At 37.8% G+C, this 19977-nt stretch overlaps 1 protein-coding gene across 1 annotated transcript in view; it reads right to left on the bottom strand.

Annotated features, from left to right (window-relative positions):
• Positions 1-529: 529 nt before the first annotated feature.
• Hsdl2 (hydroxysteroid dehydrogenase like 2) overlaps positions 530-19977 on the bottom strand; it is a 50854-nt gene continuing 31406 nt past the window's right edge. The window contains exons 8-11 of the mRNA XM_090330441.1: positions 17678-17749; positions 10752-10928; positions 7640-7768; positions 530-1644 (exon numbers count right to left, since the gene is read on the bottom strand). Of these exons, the coding sequence (XP_090186567.1) occupies positions 1532-1644; positions 7640-7768; positions 10752-10928; positions 17678-17749 (491 nt within the window). The 3' untranslated portion in view covers positions 530-1531. The remainder of the gene's footprint in view (positions 1645-7639; positions 7769-10751; positions 10929-17677; positions 17750-19977) is intronic.

The raw sequence follows: 19977 nt of genomic DNA, 5'->3' as shown, positions 1-19977 counted from the left end.
AGGCTACTACTCTACCCCTTAAGCCAGAGTGCCACTTCTGGTTTTCTGGTGATTAATTGGAGATAAGAATCTCACAGACTTTTTAGTACACGGGCTGGCTTTGAACCACAATCCTCAAATCTAAGCCTCCTGACTAGCTAGGATTACAGGTGTGAGCCACCGCAGCTTAGAACACCAGCCTTGAATGAAAAGGAATAGCACCAAACCCTTGAGTTCAAGCCTCAGAACTAGGACTAAAAAATAAAAACATAGAAAGAAAACACATATAAACTAGGATTTTTTTTTTTTGCCAGTTGTGGGAACTGAACTCAGGACCTGAGCACTGTCCTTGAAACAGGGAAAATTTTAAAAATAGATCTTAATTGTATACATATTATTGATATGTCAATAAACAAGTTTTGGTTTGGTTTTGTGAGAAGATCTCACTATGTTGCTCAGATAGGGATGCCCATTCTTACCAACAGCAGTCACCATTACACTGGTGAGCGTACAGTAAAGTAACAAGAAAAAGAAACAAAGGCACAATGGATAAAAAGAGATAAGGTTATCTTTATTGGCAATTAACATACATTAAAAAAATCTGCAGAATCTGCACATAAAGCTAAAACTAGTAAGTGGAAGTAAGGCCTACTTAGAAATTTTAGTTATATTTAGCAAAGAAAAATTAAAAAACTGAAATTCAAAAGGCTATTTTAAATAGCATTAATCATATGAGATGTTTATGGGTAAGTTTTTAAAAATCCTACATGCAGAAAGGGTATCAATGTTTGTGAAGTAATACATCTTCTATTTGGCAAATATAATGTAACCATTCTATTAATTACAATAAAAAATATTTTTTTAAAAATTGTGCAAGTATTTTATACTTAAACCCATAAAACATTTGTGAGCAAAATTAAAAGCCTAAAAAGAGAGAGAAGAAGAGAGACACTACAAGCTGAAAGTTCCTTATCTGAGTTGTCTTTTTAAATTTTTACTTTTTGCCAGTTCTGGGGCTTGAACGTAGGGCCTGAGCACTATCCTTGGGCTTTCTCAAGGCTAGAGTTCTACCAGTAGAGCCACAGCACCACTTCCAGCTTTTTCTATGTATGTGGTACCAAGGAATTGAACCCAGGTCTTTGTGCATGCAGGCATGCACTCTATCAATAGACCAAACTCCTGGCCTCTGCCTGAGTTGTCTTTAAGGGAGGACAAACCAGCTTCATTTTACATGAGAATAAGCTGCATACAGAGCTAATTGTACAGCTTGACCTGGTTGGCTATTGATTGTGCATTTTTTTCTGAAAGAGAATGAGATATAAGGCTTAGAGGATCTCAGAATATAAAGAACAAAATGTCATAGAATTTAACTTACTGAAGCATAAGTTTGATTCAACTATTTTAATTATGTCAAATTTTATAAAGTCTACTTTTTCTCTAGAACATGTGTATCCTTGAAAATAACAAGGAAGACAATGAACATTAGCTTTTAACAGTTGAACTTTTTTTTTTTTACTTTTTCAGTATAGTCAACATTTTTGTTTCTTTTCCTTCACAGTTTGGAATTCATCTGATTCATCAGCTTTTCCAGTTTGATTGCTAGAGCCATGTTTCCTTTAATCTTCAATTTTCCAGACATAAATGCCATTGTTGGCTTTAGTTTGCCTAGAATGAGAAAAATGAGAGAGGGAAAAGCAACCATTTTAGTGACCTAAAGACACTTTCAAAAATATGCATTATAAAAAGAATTTCCTTGAGTTATGTAAATGTCAGAAGTATACACATCTCTACTACATTTTTATCAGTATCTCAGTATCAGGAGTTAGATGTTTAAAACATCCTTATATATGAGGGATTACATAAAAAACAATCAGCAACAGATAATGAAAAAAACTGAAGATATATTTCTTACAGTACACTAAAAGAAACATGATCCCAAGATGAATTCTAATAAACAAGTAGTATGTATTTCAGTAAATTTTCCAATTTGTTGTAGGTCATTAAACTTTTAGTTACTTCAAGTTTAAATTCAAGAAATTGAGGACTATGGGCCTGACTCAAGTATGGTAGAGTGCTTGCCTAGCAAGCATTAAGCTCAATTCAATCCTCAATACTGGGGTGGGATGCAGAGGCAAGGGGAGGCATGCAGGGGATGAGGGGATGAAATTAGAAAGGAAGGGAGAGAAGGAGGGAGGCAAAGACAGAAAAGCCACAAACTCAAAGATAAAGAACATGCATCCACAGGAAATGGGGTATGTGTATGTGTGTATGGGACTATTATTCATTTCTTGGGGAGAACAAAATGTCATTTTCAGAGAAATGGATGGACCTGGAAAATCATTATGTTATGTGAAATAACTCAGGCTCATAGAGACAAATGAGAGCTCTCATCTGTGGAAGTTATATCTAAATTATATGAAAACATGTACAGAATCATATGAATAGACAAAACAATTTGACTAAAGTTTGGTATGGCATCTCTATGGTGTTAATTCCTTTGAACAACTGAGAATTTAACAAAATGAATACCAGGAAGCTGAAACATGAATTGTCAGATGGAGAGGAAGGTGAAGAGGTGGGAGGGCAGACACATGAAAAGAGGAAGGGTGGGTGAATAGTCATAATATCTAAATTACATATGTGAAAGTGGAGCCAGATAAGTTGAGGTGGGCTGGGAGAAATGGAAGGGAACAAGATAAGGGGTGACACTGATCAAGGTGCATTGTAATTAAAATCTCTTTGTACCACTACATAAATATAATTTTTTAAAAAATGTATCCAATCCAGACATGGAGATGTGAAACAAGTGTTAAAGCACCTTGCTTAGAAAGTATCAGACAAGCCCTGGTACTGCCAAACAAACAAAAAAACCTCTTATAATTCAACAATAGGCAACTCGCAAATGATCAAAGCCTATGAATAGAAAGTTCACCAAATATAAATCAAACATATGAAAAGATGTTCAACATCATTAATAATTAATGATACATTAAAATAACATGAGATCTCTATACACCCAATGGCTAGAATAAAATGGCAATCATAAGCATTGGTAACTATGAATTGCTGATGAGGATGTAAATATAGTAGTTTGATAATTTCTTAAAAAGCTAAAGTCAACTTGCCACATCTAAAATTTCTAGTCTTAGAAATCTACCCAGAAGGACCGAGAGTTTAGCCTAGTGATAAGAGTGCTTGCCTAGCATGCATGAAGACCAGGTTCCATTCCTCAGTACCACATACACAGAAAAAGCCAGAACTAGTGCTCAAGTGGTAGGTCTCTAGCCTTGAGAAAGCCTAAGGACAGTGCTCAGGCCCTGAGTTCAAGCCCCAGAACTGGCAAAAATAAATAATTTAAAAAAATCTACCCACAACAGATGAAAGCATATATCCATACAAATATATGCGTAAGAATGTTTAGAGCTGGGTGCAGGTGGTTCACGTCTGTAATCCTAGGTACTAAAGAGGCTGATATCTGCGGATTGCAGTTTAAAGCATGCTAAGGCACAAAAGTTTGTGAGCCTTATCTTTAATTAACCACCAAGAGCCCCCTCATACCCAAAATAAAGCCAGAAGTGGAACTGTGGCTCAAATGGTAGAATGTTAGCCTTAGTGAAAAAGCTCAGTGTTAGTGCGCAAGCTCTGAGTTCAAACCCCAGGACCAGCACGCGCACACACACACACGTTCACTAACAAAAACAAAACAAAAACCAGTGTTTGGTTTGGTCCGGCAATATTCATAATAGTTTTAAACATGAAACAATTCAAATGCTGGAGAATGTATAAACAGTATGTGATAAATCTGATAACAATGCTGTTAATTTTTTTTTAAATAGCTATTTAGCACAATGTAACGTGTGTGTGTGTGTGTGTGTGTGTGTGTGTGTGTGTGTGTGTGTACCGGTACATACATATATTCTCATATAACGAAATTGCAAAAAGAGTGGGTCTTGCTATGTTACCCTATTTGGCCTTGAACTCCAGGAATCGAGCAGTTATGCCCCAGCATTTGAATAACTAAAACCAGCCCAGTTTATTTTCTTTCCATCTTACTGCTTTATTATACAGTGGCCTCTACTGGTCAAAAGAAGAGGTTATGATAATTTGATCACTGGTTGCTTTAAGACATTATATTTATAATATATTCCATTATATACTTAAGCACAGAAATGGCAGTGATTCCTGAAAAGAGACTCCTATGCTTTTGGTCTAATTTATGCTCATTTGAAGAAAAGCAGATGAAAGTATAAGAAGCAAAAGCAAATTTGCTACCAATCTATAAATTGTTGTTTATAAAATATACCTCATAATTACTAATGTATTTTGAACATTTAAAGGCTAACTGAACCCCCTAGTTAATGCAGCAACACATCCTTTATTTCAAGTTAACACTCTGTGACCAAAAGGTGAATTAAAGAAGCTGTGGGTTCAACTTAGGTCAGTCAAAACAGCATTAAGAGCAAGAATTTTGGTGTTAACTTGAATTCAAATCCTAGCTTCATTATTTACACATTCACTATCTGGACCTTGGATTTTTTTTTAATTGTTCATCAGTGTTTCAGTCTCCTGTAAAATGGTGAAAATATTTTGTCTCAAAGAACTGCTAAATATATTTCGTATTAATATTATTTTAGTTTAAGTGTTGACAACAGTTTTAACTGGTCTTTAAGTTAAAGATTTTGTTTATTCTTGCCAGTCCTGGGGCCTGAACTCTGGGCCTGGGCACTGTCCCAGGCTTCTTTTGCTCAATCAAGGTTAGAACTCTACCACTTGAGACACTGTGCCACTTCCAGCTTTTTCTGTGATTGACTGGAGAGTCTCCTGGCTTTTCCTGCCTGGGCTAGCTTCAAACTATAATCCTTAGATCTCTGCCTCCTGACTAGTTAGGATTACAGGTGAAAACTACAGGCACCCAGCTTAAAGGCTATATTTATAAGATGCATGTTTATATACATTCATTGGGTGTTTCAGTTTTATGAAGAAATAGTTTTGAATCACTAAACTATTAAAATAATTAGACTTGGAGCCGGGAGTTTGGCCTAGTGGTAGAGTACATGCCTAGCATGCACAAAGACGACCCGGGTTCGATTGCTCAGTACCACATACATAGAAAAAAGCCAGAAGTGGTGTTGCGGCTCAAGTGGTAGAGCTCTAGCCTTGAGAAAGTCCAAGGACAGTGCTCAGGCTCTGAGCTCAAGCCCAGGACTGGCAATAAATAAATTAATTAAATTAAATAATTAGACTACTAATAACATTGAAAGACATAAAGTCCAGTGGGAGGAAAAAATTATCAAATAGAAATGGTATCATGTTTGTTTGTTTTTCTGTTGTGGGGCTTGAATTCTGGGCCTGGGCATTTTCCCTGAACTCTTCAGCTCAAGGCGGCTACTGCCCTATCCTTTGAGCCACAGCACCATTTCAGGGTTTTTTCTAGTGGTTAATTGGAGATAGAGTTTCAGGGTCTTTAGTGCCTGGGCTGCTGACTTTGAATCGTGATCCTCAGATCTCAGCCTCCTGAGTAGCTAGGATTACAGGCATGAGCCACCAAGCCCAGCTAAATTTTTTTTTTTGCTAGTCTCAGGGCTTGTATTCGGAGCATTGGCACTGTCCCCGGGCTTCTCTTGCTCAAGGTTAGCACTCTACCACTTGAGCCACAGTGCTACTTGGTATCATGTTTTATATGCATATATATTTATATAAATTTGTATGTACAAGTATATATACTTGTTTATAAGTATATAGATGTATACATATATACTGTATATATGTTCAAAGTCAATTTTTCAGTGGTGTGGTAAGCATTACAATGTACAAGCAATTTTTTTTTTTGCCAGACCTGGGCTTGAGCTCAGGGCCAGAGCACTGTCCTTGGACTTTCTCAAGGCTAGAGCTCTACCACTTGAGCCTCAGCACCACTTCCAGCTTTTTTCTATGTATGTAGTACCGAGGAATTGAACCCGGGTCTTCGTGCATGCTAGGCAAGCACTGTACAAGCAATTTTTATAAGCAATTTTTGTTTAATTAATATTTAATACCTCTACAAAACAGTGTCAAATTAGGACAGCTTATTCATTAGAGCAACAAAGACATATTGGCTTGGACAAAATACAAACTGCTGATATCCCTGATTAGAACAGCAGTGAGAGTGTACAGGATACCCTGTGATCCTATTTGTTAAGATTAAAACAGAATGAAGTTTGAATAACATTAATGGTTCATTACATGAAAATTCTTTAAAATATTATAGTGTTGCTGCTGATTTTTTTTCCACATTTGTTGGATAGCATTCTAAGAATAGAAAGTACAGCAAGTAACTCTTTAAATTTCGCTGGCACTGTCAAAGGTAATTGGACAGAATAGAAAGAAAATCATGCAAAAGATTCTGTGGGTTAGGTATTCCCTAGAAGGCAGGGTCAGTGGGCCATATCAGGAGGCCACATCCACTTCCTATTCCAGGAGCTGGCAAGGTGGAAGCAGGATTTTGTTCTCAGTAAGTGAGGTGCTGATGTCTGCACCTCTGGTCTCCATGGTGTTACTGGAAATATGGTATTTTAGTTCAGCTAGCAAAATCAAGTCCACTTAGGAATCTATCTCTTAATTCTCTCTCTGTTTCCAATATTACATTGTTAGCTTCTGAGTCGTGCAAAACAATACAAAATAAAGCAAAGAACAAGACCTGACAGCTACTCTGCGATTGCTGGATGAAGCAGAAATGACAGTAGAGGCAAAATTAATTTACAGCCTCCCAACTCTGTGCTCTTCAACAGAACCAGCTGCTATGATTCCACTGTTAGGAACAGTTGTCCTTTGGAAAGGAACAAAATATATATATATATATATATATATAAATATATATATATATAAATATATATATATATATATATTTTTTTTTTTTTTTGCCAGTCCTGGGCTTGGGCTCAGGGCCTGCGCACTCTCCTTGGACTTTCTCAAGGCTAGCACTCTACCACTTGAGCCTCAGCACCACTTTCAGCTTTTTTCTATGTATGTGGGGTACCGAGGAATGGAACCCGGGTCTTCGTGCATGCTAGGCAAGCACTCTACCACTAGGCCAAACTCCCAGCCCCACAAAATATATTTTAAAATCATTTAAAAATATATTTTTTTCTGAACAAGCCAGGTATTGTGATACATGTTTATGATCCCAGCTCTTTGGGATATAGGGAGATTGTGAAGGTGGGGCTGGCCTAGGCAAGGTTAGTGATGAGACTCTTCCTCAAAAACAAAATACAGTAGGCACTGGTGGCTCATGCCTGTAATCCTAGTTACGCAGATGGCAGAGATCTGAGGATTGAGGTTCAAAGCCAGCCAGGCAGGAAAGTCTATGAGACTCTTATCTACACTTAATCACAGAGAAAGACAGAGTGGTACTATAAGTCAAGTGGTAGAGTGCTAGCCTTGACCAAAAGGAGGCTAGGAACAGCATGTAAGCCCATAGGCTGAAAACAACAACAAAAACAAAAAACAAGTAAAATGGAGGCATAACTCAAGTGGCATACACTTTCTCAGTATCTACAATGCCCTGTATTCAATCCAAAGTACTGCAATAAATAAATAAATAAATAAATAAATAAATAAATAAATAAATGAATAAATAAATAAAAATTCCCCTGAACAATAGGTGAACTTAATGAAGACTTACCTGAAAACATTTTGACAAAATCATCAGTGGTCATACTCATCACGACATCTGCCCGATCTGAGGGCTCTCCGTGGCCCACCTCCCCTCCCTTGGTTTTCAGATCAAGAAACCACGTGCCACCATCCTCACCTACACAGAAACAAATGTATGGGAATGAACATAGTAATTATCAAGATCAGAATCATCTTCCAACATCCTGCATCTCAGGGTACAAACCTTAGGCCTCTCAATAAATACTGAGAATTTACTATGTTCCTGGTACAATGCTAGGTTTTGAAAACCCTTTGATGAATAAGAAAAACATATTCTCACAAAAGCCTGGAAGTGGAAGATGATGTAGGAGTATATTAATATGAAACCAGGACACCGAAAGTAGTAAAATTAATGCAGATAGAATTAGAACCATGGTTACTGAGACCAAGGGTTGAAAGGGAGTTACTGTTTAATGGGAACAGAAAATGAGTTTGGAATAATGAAAAAGTTCTAGAGGTAGAGAGTGGTGATGGTTGCTTGACAGTGTGAATGTACATACTACCAAACCACACATATACAAATATTTAAAACGTGTATTCTAATTAGGTCTCATAGTTTATGTATATTTTGACACATTGAAAAAATTAAACTAGCCAAGCATAGTGGTAAATGCCTACAATTCCAGTACTCAGGAGCAGAGGAAGGAAGATCATGAATGAGTTTGAAGCCTGCGTGGAATCCATATTGAAACTGGTACTATATCGACATTAAAGCTTAGGATACACTGAAAGAAAACAATTCTGTTCCATTAGGCAGAAAGGAGAAAAGAACAGGACCTATGAGGATTGACTTCTATTTGCTGGTAAGCTTCTAAGAAGTAACCAGTATGGGAAATGAAGCAGTAAGTTGAAAACATTATTTCCAGGTGCTGTTTAAATCCCATGTGAGGAAAAACAATGATGACTTTCTCCTGTACAGACCCACCAGGTGGCCTGTGTCTTCCTCCACCAGGACTGAGCAACCTGGTATCAATACAGGCTAGGGGCAATATGATTTACACAAAACTAGGCCTCTTACAGGTGATGACATAACAGAATCCAACAAGTTTAAGAGAGTGACTGAACAATTGACCATGGATTCCGCCAACAAAAAGGAAGTAAAAGCCAGGTGCTGGTGGCTCATGTCTAAATCTGACCTACTTAGGAGATTGAGATCGAAGGATGGTGGTTTGAGTCCAGCCCAGGCAAAAAAGACTGTAAGGTCATGGGGCCTAAGCTTTGCAGCTCAAAGCCCCCGCTCTACCACTTGAGCCACAGTGCCACTTCCGGTTTTCTAGTGATTAACTGGAGATGACTCTCATGGACTTGAGTTCCCAGGCTCGATTTGAACCATGATCTTCAGATCTCAGCCTCCTGAGCAGCTAAGATTACAGGCATGACCACTGGTACACCCAGCTGTGAGACTTATCTCCATTTAACCAACAACAACAAAAAAAAAGCCAGAAGTAGAAGTGTATCTCAAATAGTAGAATGCCAGTGTTGAGTGGAAAAGCTAAGGTATGATCCCTAGGTGCTGAGTTCAGGTTCTAGATATGACACTTTAAAAAAGGATTATGGAAAAATGTTTGAATATTGTTTGTATGTGCAGGTGTTTGATCTAGGCCTTCATACCTGAAAGATCATTACTCAGTCCTTATGTTGTATAAATTATTTTTAAAAAATTTTTATATTAATGTATATGAGTTACAGTTATATTTTCCAGATAGAAGGTGCATTACTTCTCATACATTGATACCCCTTCTCATGTTTTTGTCCCCATTTCCCTTTCCCACCCCCTATTTCAAATAAACATATATATACATATATATATACGTGTATGTACATATTATACCAGGTAACAAAGTCAGATACTGTAACAATATGAGATTAACCAAAGGGCAACACAAGAGAAGAGAAAAAAAAATAGTACATTAAGAACAACAATCACTCATAATTAAGCTCTTGTTTCCCTGTCTTGGTGGTCCATTAATTTGGCCTCATCCTATATGGCTTTATGTATCTGGGGTTTGAACTACTGTAATCCTCTGCTAGGTTTGTACTATTACAAATGAGGGAAACCATTGAGCCTATGTTCCATTGGGTCTGGCTTACTTCGCTTAATATGATTTTTTCCAAGTCTTTCCTTTTCCTTACAAATGGGGCGATGTCGTTCTTTCTGATGGCAGCATAAAATTCCATTGTGTATAAATACTACATCTTCGTGATCCAATCATCAACTGGGGGCATCTGGGTTGGTGAGCACTCTACCACTAAGCTACACTCCTGGCCCACCCTTTTTATATCTTGAGGCAGAACTCAGGCTGGTTTCAAGGTTGCCATCATCCTGCTTTAGGAATTATAGTCATGTGCTACCATCAGGCCTAGTTCTTAAAACTACCACTACACTAACCTATGTTCATTTTACAATATGAAGGGAAACTATTATTATTTTTTTTTTTTACAGTCTTGGGCTTGGGCTCAAGGCCTGAGCACTGTCCTTGGACTTTCTCAAGGCTAGAGCTCTACCACTTGAGCCTCAGCACCACTTCTGGATTTTTTCTGTGTATGTGGTACTAAATTTTTTATTTTTTTTGTTTTTTTTTTAATTTTTTTTATTGTAATTAGTAAAAGGGTTACATGATATTTGCCAGATAGAAGGTGCATTAATTCACATACATTGATACCCTTTCACATGTCTTGGTACCCATTTCCCTCCCCCGGTACTAAATTTTTTAAAGCTGACTACGTACTGAACCAGGTTATCTCAAAGATAACTTAAGGGACCCCTGGTTAATAAATTATTGCATTATACTACATGTCAATGCATATATGCCCATCTATATAAGATTTTTTTCTTCATTTCACATGCCAAGTAGATATTTAACATTATTAATACATGCAGTAAAATTGTATTTTCCATTCATCCCTATACACTGATTGTAACTTAAAGATACAGATCAGTATTTACTTGCTATTACTCTTCAATATTTTCATTCAGGATCATGGATCCAGTGACCTATTACTACTGGAAGTTGAATTTATGCCAGAAGAAACACCCCACTGTATTCATAATAGCCCCAAATTGTCAGACACACTCTTACCTGATAGTTCAAACTGATATACTGCTTGAGTGGCTTTAACAACATCATCACTGAGAGAATCCCTAACAATTCTAAATGTTTCTTCCACAGCTCCAGTATGTGCTTTTGGTGGTGGCTGCGGCTTCTCTTCCTTTATTTCCTTTGGTTCTTTTGGTTTCTTTGGTTCTGGCACAGCATCTATAAAATATTATTTGTGTAAATGGCCTTAAGTCCTTATCAATGGAAGGCCACACAAAGAATTAATTAGCAAGATACCTCGCTACCAAGTAGACCTATGTGACTTTAAATGTATTAAGTGGTATCTAAAAGCATCAATCTGAGGACAGCAACCGGTTATGTCAGTTATGACTATTAATACAAGGAGTGATAGTCTCAAGTAAAGGACTCACTTTCAAATTAGGTCACAAAACCAAAACAGAAACAAACCACAATGTTTATGATGAATAGACCTCCACAAAAACTATCGGATTTTGGAGATTACAGTTAATCATTCTTTTATATCTCTTTAGTTTTAAAGCCAAGTAAGAAAAAAATAAGACCCTTTAGCCAGAAAGATGGAAATCAAAACATTAACTGTGTAATTAGTGCAGCTAGAGAGTATAGTTAGAATCAACAGCTACGTGAACTTTCTGGTCATTCTGCAAACTAAAAATATGACTGGAAAATAATAAACCCAAATAAAAATGGCATTGATATTTAGATACCTGAATTTAAAAACCTTTCTTGCCAGATGACAGTGGCCTATAATTCTAGCTACTCAAGAGGCTGAGATCTAAACATCACAATTTAAAGCCATCCTGACAGGAAAGTATGAGACTCTTATCTACAATTATCCACCAAAAAATCTACAAGTGGAGCTATGGCTCAAATGGCACAAAAAAAAGGGAAAAAAAGTAATGAATCAGAAAACAATAGAATTAAAAATACAATTTAAAGTCTGATAAAATATGGATTAGACAATTTTCTGGAAAATTCAATAAAGAAGCATTTAAGGATAAAATATGGGAAAGATTTTAAATTATGTCAACCTCAGTACAGGAAGGGGCAAAAGAAGCCATAGAGAACAGCAATGAAGCTACAAAATCTTGTCCAATTTTTTTTCTTTTTTTTTTTTTTTTTTTTGCCAGTCCTGGGCTTGGGCTCAGGGCTTGAGCACTGTCCTTGGACTTTCTCAACGCTAGCACTCTAACACTTGGGTCTCAGCACTACTTCCGGCTTTTTGCTATGTATGTGGTACCGAGGAATCGAACCCTGGTCTTCATGCATGCTAGGCAAGCACTCTACCACTAGGCCAAACTCCCGGCCTTGTCCGATTTTTTTGTAATACAGAGGCTACATTTTACAAAGTTTTCCAGACCGCAGGAAAAAAAAAAAGATGCTAGCTTCAAGGGGTCATTAAACTAGGAATAACACTGACATATTGAGTCAAAATACCTTTGTGCAACTACTTAAAAATAAAACTAGGAGGGGCCGGGAGTTTGGCCTAGTGGTTAAAGTGCTTGCCTAGCATGCATGAAGGCCCAGGTTCGATTCCTCGGTACCACATACGTAGAAAAAAGCCGGAAGTGGTGCTGAGGCTCAAGTGGAAGAGCTCTAGCCTTGAGAAAGTCCAAGGACAGTGCTCAGGCCCTGAGCTCAAGCCCAGGACTGGCAAAAAAATAAATAAAATAAATAAATAAATAAAACTAGGAACAAGACTTTTTTTGAGGCGAATCCAAAGAACTAGAACATCTGAAACCACAATTAAATAAAAGTAAACAAATTGGGGCTGGGGGGAGAACTGATAGGCTCCCTGTGCTCCAGTGGGTAATTTTCATGAGGAACTAATGAGGAAGTGACAGTACTGTATTATGAGAAATAAAATCCTAAATCAGCCAGGCACTGGTGGCTAATCCTAGACCTGTAATCCTAGCTACTTAAGAGGCTGACATCTAAGAGCCATGGTTCGAAGCCAGCCTGGGTAGGAAAGTCTGTGAGATTCGCAAAAGAGTTTAAAAAATAAAACCACAAAGTTGCCAGACACTGGTGGCTCAGGCCCATATATATATAATATATACATATATAAATTACATATATATACATATATAAATTATATATATATGTATTTTTTTTTTGGTCATTCGTGGGGATTGAACCCTGGGCCTGGGCGCTGTCCTTGTGCTCTTTAGCTCAAATCTACCACCCTACCCCTAAGCCACAGCCCCACTTCCAGTGGTTAATTGGAGATAAGAGTCTCATGGTCTTTAGTGCCCAGGCTGGCTTTGAATCACAATCCTCAGATCTTAGCTTCCTGAGTAGCTAGGATTACAGGCATGAGCCACCTCACCCAGCCAGGCCTATAACCTTAACTACCCAGGAGGTTGAAATCAGAGGATCAAGGTTTGACCAGCTCAGACAAACAAATCTCTTTTTATTTTTTTGCTGCTGGTACTGGGGCTTGAACTCTGGGCCTATGCCCTGTTCCTCAACTCTTTTTGCTCAAGGCTAGCACTCTACCATTTGAGCCACAGCACCACTTCTGTTTTTTTGTTTTTTTTCCCCCTGTGATTAGTTGGAAATCAGAATCTCATACTTTCCTGCCAGGGCTGACTCCAGTGATCCTCAGATCTCAGCCTCCTCAGTGGCTAGGATTATAGGTGTGAGCCGCTGGTGCCCAGTGTCCCCCCACCCCTTTCCTTTTTTTTTGCGGGGGGGGGGGGCGCTAAGGATTGAACTCAGACTTGCACTTGCCTGGCTAGTGCTTTTCCATTGAGCTAAATCCCCAACCCCCTGAGAGACTTTTATCTCCAATTAACTAGAATAAAGTTGGAGTGGAGATGAGGAGATGAGGCTCAAGTTTTAGAGCTGTAACAAAAAAGCCAATTAAGAGTGAGAGGCCTGAGATTCAAACCCTAGTACCAACAAATACACACACATGAAACCTGTAAAAATTTATCATAATTACATATATGGTAGAAATAAGCATACACAGAACAAATTCCAGAAAAAGTACCACCAAATGTAAACCTGACTTACTATAATAAATGAGTACACTGTCTCTAGGGCAGAAATCAGGAAGATCTAGACTCAAGGGCAATAAGTTCACCTGAGCTCATTTCAATCCATAAAAAGCTAGCCACAGTGGAGCATACTTGTTACTCTAGCTATATACAAATCATAAATAGGATGGCGATCCAGGCCAGTCCAGGTATAAACATAAGATCTTATTTTCAAAAAAAGGAACAAGTGAAAAAGAAAAGACTAAGGATGTAGTTGGTGAGTGTGCCTATCTCCTGAGTGCAAGACCCTGAGTTCAAAATAAAAACTAAGTAGTGGGTGAAATGGGAAGGTGAATTCTTCCACTTTGGAAGTGAGGATTCACACTGACCCCTGAAAGGTCAACTGTAAAGTGAACACATGATGGCTCTGGATATCAATAGGGAAAAATCACCTGAAAGGAAGAACTTAAATCTCAGGCCCCAGACACTGACTACCTGTGTGAATACACCAGTATATTTAGAGCACATGTCTTGCTATGGATTGGAACCAGAAATAAAAAGAGAAAAAGCTATAGAAGTGTTTTCTCCAACCCTCTGTGGGGAGATTTGCCCAAAGGAACTTGAGTACTCTGACCTCAAGAGTGACAGGGAAGAGCAATCTTCATGTGGAAATGGCTAGAGTTCAATCCTCCCTATCAAAGCCTGGTGCCAGCATCTCACATTTGATTATTCATCTCCTCATGTTCTGATTCCATGGTCAAAAAATACCTTTTCAAAATACCAAATGAGAATACTCAAGCACCCCTTTATATAGAGTAAAAGGTACCCCCAAAGATAAGGCAACGAAGGATCTCTTCTTTATTTGTCCTGTTGTTTTTAGATGACTGTATCTCTGCCTCATACATGGTGCAAACATGTGCACGTCTTAAGGAAGGCACAGAATCAGTGAAAAGAGAATGAAAAAGTACAGCAGTGGGGCCATCAGTTGCATTAGACATCAATGAAAGTCAGCTATGCAACTCAAGGACAGTAAGGGAAGGGAGGAAATGGGAAAGAGGGAACAGCTGAAACTAAGTAACAGGAAAGAAATGTACATATCTTCTGATTAGGAAGAAATAGAAACAATTTTATCATTCATGTTTGAAGAGTTAAACTTTTTTCCTATGTAAAACTTGAGGTCTTTGGGCTTTTTTTTGTTAATCATAAACTTTGTAAATCAGAATGATAACCCATATAAGTGTGAATGTAAAAATGATATGTATGTAATTAGTCAATCAATAAAGAAAAAAAACTTTAAAATATCTTTTTGATTGTCATTTCTGTTGCTAGTATAATTAGGCCCAAAGGGAGAATCTACTTATCACAGAAACTACATGTTTAGTCCATGAGATGGTAACGCCTCATTAAAAGTTAATATATGGGATTACTAGGGGAAAACAATATACTAGTTTAAAGGGGTTGTACGTGTTTAGGCTTTAGGAAAATCTGTTATATTCACTAGCTAAAGATACTAGCTTGGAACACAGGAAATATGACTTTAAATCTTGGCTTTGCCACCACCACTAGCTAATGGCCACACCAGCTAGTTGTAAACAAGAATGATACTTGTCTTGACCAGGAGTTTGGCCTAGGGGTAGAGTGCTTGCCTAGCATGCACAAAGACCTGGGTTTGATTCCTTGGTACCACATACATAGAAAAAAGCTAGAAGTGGTGCTGAGGCTCCAGTGGTAGAGCTCTAGCCTTGAGAAAGTCCAAGGACAGTGCTCAGGCCCTGAGCTCAAGCCCAGGACGGGCAAAAAAAAAAAAAGAATACTTGTCTTGTTGGACAAATATTGAACAAGAAAATGCATGCAAATTAACATATTGAGCGTGCTCAATCAATATTTGTTGAATGTATAAAATGAAGGAAATATGATCAATAAAGTAGTTTTTACTTAAAATTCAAGAATCTAATAAAACCAGTTCATGTGTAGCTTACTGCAAAAGGTATCTCTAAACTTAGGATACTTGGTAAAAATAACAACAAAAAACCAAAACCCATGATATGGGGCCATACTTTCAAAGACTTTAGTTAGCTTTCTGGGTAACTGCCATCCTGTAAAAGTCCTTGGGAGAAAAAAGACTGACAATTTTATTTTTTCCTTGTCTTATTGCTCTGATTGATATAAAATTTAATTTTTTTTTCTTTTTGCCAGTCCTCAGGCTTGAACTCAAGGCCTGGGCACTGTCCTTGGACTCATTGTGCTCAAGACTAGTACTATGCCACTTGAGCCACAGTACCAGTTCCAGCTCCTTCTGTACTTCTGTATATATATATATTCCCCCCCCCCCCCCAGTCCTGGGCTTTCTCAAGGATAGCGCTTTACCACTTGAGCCTCAGCACCACGTCTGGCTTTTTTTTTCCTATGTATGTGGTACCGAGGAATCGAACCTGGGTTTCTGTGCATGCTAGGCAAGCACTCTACCACTAGGCTAAACTCCTGGCCCCCCTTCTGTATATTTGGTACCAAGAAATCAAACCCAAGGCTTAGTGCATGCTAGGCAAACACTCTACCATGAGGCCATACTCCCGGCTTAAGATCTATTTTTTTTTAAAGATTTTTATTAACATTGATTTTTACATCATACTTTGTATGTCATGTTTAACAAACAAGTATTCAAGAAGGGATTCTCTATATACAATCACTGGCACATAGATTTTAGAACATAATTAAAATTAAACTGGGGGTTTGTATGTAATAGATACATATCAATTTATATAACATTATGTCTATAGAGTATATATCCATCCCATCATATAAGATCTAACATTTTAAAGAACAATACAATTATGATTTTTTTTCCTTTTTATAGTTATCAAATTTTCTGTTAAAACAGAAAAGTTGTCCTTTTGATACTTAAGTAAAATTTAAGTTTCTTTAAAAATTTAGACAAAAGACAAAGATAGAAAAGGAAAGACTAAATGGGGGTTGGAGATGTAGGTCACTGGTACAATAGTACCTTGTACATGTGAGGCACAAGTCCTTGGAGTCAATCCACAGCACTTCACGCACACATACACACATACACACAAAATAAGACCTATATTTTGACACTAAAATACTTTGTGGTTGGGGCCGGGAGTTTGGCCTAGTGGGTGAGTGCTTGCCTAGCATACCTGAAGACCCGGGTTTGATTCCTTGGTACCACATACATAGAAAAAAGCCAGAAGTGGTGCTGAGGCTCAAGTGGTAGAGCTCTAGCCTTGAGAAAGTCCAAGGACAGTGCTCAGGCCCTGAGCTCAAGCCCAGAACTGGCAAAAAAAAAAAAAAATACTTTGTGGTAAGGTTTGACAGATTTGCTAAAGACATAGAGGAAATTTTCTTTTGTATTTTTTATCAGCCTTCTAAACAAAAAAGTATGATTCAAAGCATTAATGAGTTTAAAAAAAAAAAAAGAGGAAGAAGGGAAAGCCACATCACCAGAGAAACTCTTGCCATGGATATTCAGAAAGTTTCTTCTGACAGCCTTCAGCTGGCCACACAGCATGGTGCCAGAACACAAGGACCAATTCAAGGAGGCTATTGTTTGAGTAATAAGGGGGGAAAAAGAAGGAAAGAAAAGCCTTCTTTGATGTACAACCTATGAAAATATGCTATATATATTCTGATGTAACACATTTTTTTCCTCAGAATAACCTATTAACATGAGATACTTAGGACAGTGTGTCAAGAAAAATAAAATGTGAATAGATAACCATTTATTAAAAACAATATTAAGAACTTGCTAGAAGACCAAAACCCTCCTTTTCCCCTAACAGTAACAGAACTCACACAACCTGTTGGGTTTGAGTTAGAAAATGATTTACAGGGAGTGGGCAGAAATGTACTCAATACAATCATTTTGTGTTTTGGAATAAATATATCAGTTACTTGTACTTTCCTGTGTTAATATGGTCTAGATCTTACCATGTGCTTCCTTTTTCTTTGTAAATACATCTGGATAGTCATCCAAGAATAAATCTGGTAACAAAGGGTGGCCTGAAAAATTAACAAGCAAATAATCAGGTTAATTTAACAAATACAAGATTTTTTTTTTTTTTTTTTGTCGATCATGGGGCTTGAACTCTGGGCCTGGTGCTATACCTGACCTCTTCAGCTCAAGGCTACCACCCTACCCCTGAGCCACAGTGCCAGTTCTAGTTTTCTAGTGGTTAACTGGAGATAAGTCTCCTGGATTTTAGTGCCCAAGCTGGCTTTGAACTGTGATCCTCAGATCTCAGACTCCTGAGTAGCTAAGGATTATAGGCATGAGCTACCTCGCCCGGCTAAAACATTAAAATTTTAACATCTGTTTTATAAACATTTTACACATTTTTTTAAAGATCATTCTGAAAAGGGTCTCATGAGAACTGTCAAACTAGAGATCTTCATTTAATTAATTTTCCTTTAATTCAGTTATGCTCTTCTCCTGTGACACATTTCATCTGCTAAATTTAATTTTTAAAAATCCCCTGCTACATAAGGCCTTTATCTTTAATTCCAGGAACCATTTCTCTCCTCATGCTTACAGCCCTGTCTTCCCTTCCTCCAGAGTGCTTGGGACTCATTTCTTACCTGTTCTTGAGAGCCTGGGGCCTCATTAAGGATTGTAGTCCAGTACTCTAGTAGCCTTTTCTCTCTTCCTCTTCCTCCATCATAAAAAAAACTACGCTATCCTCTTCCGCTGGGCTTTATTTTCAGCTAACAGTTGTTAGTTAATTCTCTTAACATTAGACTGATAGTGTCAAGACAATGTATATGTTAGGATTTTTGAAGGCTACATTGTCTTTGAAACTGAATGTTTCAAAGATTCATGTTAATGTTAGTTAATTAGATATAACCTAGGCTGGCCATGCATTGGCAATCATCTCACCTCAGTCTCCCAAGTGCTGAGATAAACTGTGCACAATTCATTGATACGATTTCTAATTTAAATCAGAATTTAATTTTTGTGTATGACAACACTGTGTCTTCAAAATCTGGATCATTAGAGTGTACCATGACCCAGAAAATCTGAGACTGGCTTAGGTTCTGCCATCTTCTGCCCATCAGCTCTTAGGCAAAGGCATAATTTCTCTGAGCTTGCTTTTTACACTTGTAAATAACAACTACTAAAGGCTATGGATATAAAAAACTGCCAAATAAATTAGAGGCATTATTAAACACAGTTCTGTCAAAAAACCTGTGGGCAGGGGCCAGGAGTTTGGCCTAGTGGTTGAGTACTTGCCTAGCATACCCGAAGACCCGGGTTTGATTCGTCGGTACCACATACATAGAAAAAAGCTGGAAATGGTGCTGAGGCTCAAGTGGTAGAGCTCCAGCCTTGAGAAAGTCTAAGGACAGTGCTCAGGCCTTGAGCTCAAACCCAGGAATGGCAAAAAACAAAAACAACAACAACAAAAAACCTGCGTGCAATGAATTCATCCTTTTTTATCTGTAAAGAAATTGGGGCTCAGAGAAAGTGGATGACATGTTCAAAGTCATAGACTTGGGGAAAAGCAGAGCTGAAATCTGAATCTGAGTGACCTTCCAAATTCCATGCTTTTTCTTGTTTTGGTGCCAGTCCGAGGACCTGAACTCAGGGTCTTGGCAGTCTGTGAGCTTTTTGTGCTCCAGGCTAGTGCTCTATCCCTTGAATTCCAGTTCCAGAAGACAGAAGTTTCAGAGACTTTTCTGCCCAGACTGCCTTTGAATTGTGATCCTCAGATCTTAGCCACCTGAGTAGCTGGGATTATAAGTGGGAGCCACCAGCAGTCAGCCAAATTCCATGTTTTTAATTACTAAGTAATTACTTCCTCCACAGGAAAGAAGGTAAAATAAATAATATATATGATAATATATATGAAACCATTGTAACACTGTTATCAGCTATTCTGCTGGAACTGAAGAGATGGTCAGGGATGACAAATACAAAGATTTTTGTCACTTTTACAAACTTATTTTAATAAACACTTTAAAATATACTATAATACAAAATATAATTTCTATATGTGTCTAAAATATTTAGAATACATTATTTGTTTGCTTGTTTATTAAAGATGAGATTGTGTATTACCCAAGCTGGTCTCTGACTCCCAGGCCTAAGTGATCTTTCTGCCTTAGCATACCAAGGAGCTGACACTATAGGTGTATGCCACAATGCTTTGTTTAGAAAATGTGTATATGTGTGTGTGTACATGTATATATGTATATTTGAGACAGTCCCTACCTCTATACCTTTACCATCT

The sequence above is a fragment of the Megascapheus bottae genome, chromosome 3, assembly GCF_031878675.1.
Source record: "Megascapheus bottae isolate mThoBot1 chromosome 3, mThoBot2.hap1, whole genome shotgun sequence".
Classification (NCBI taxonomy): Eukaryota; Metazoa; Chordata; class Mammalia; order Rodentia; family Geomyidae; genus Megascapheus; species Megascapheus bottae.
The sequence above is the reverse complement of the archived record's forward strand: the minus strand, read 5'-3'. Positions and strand labels throughout refer to the sequence as shown.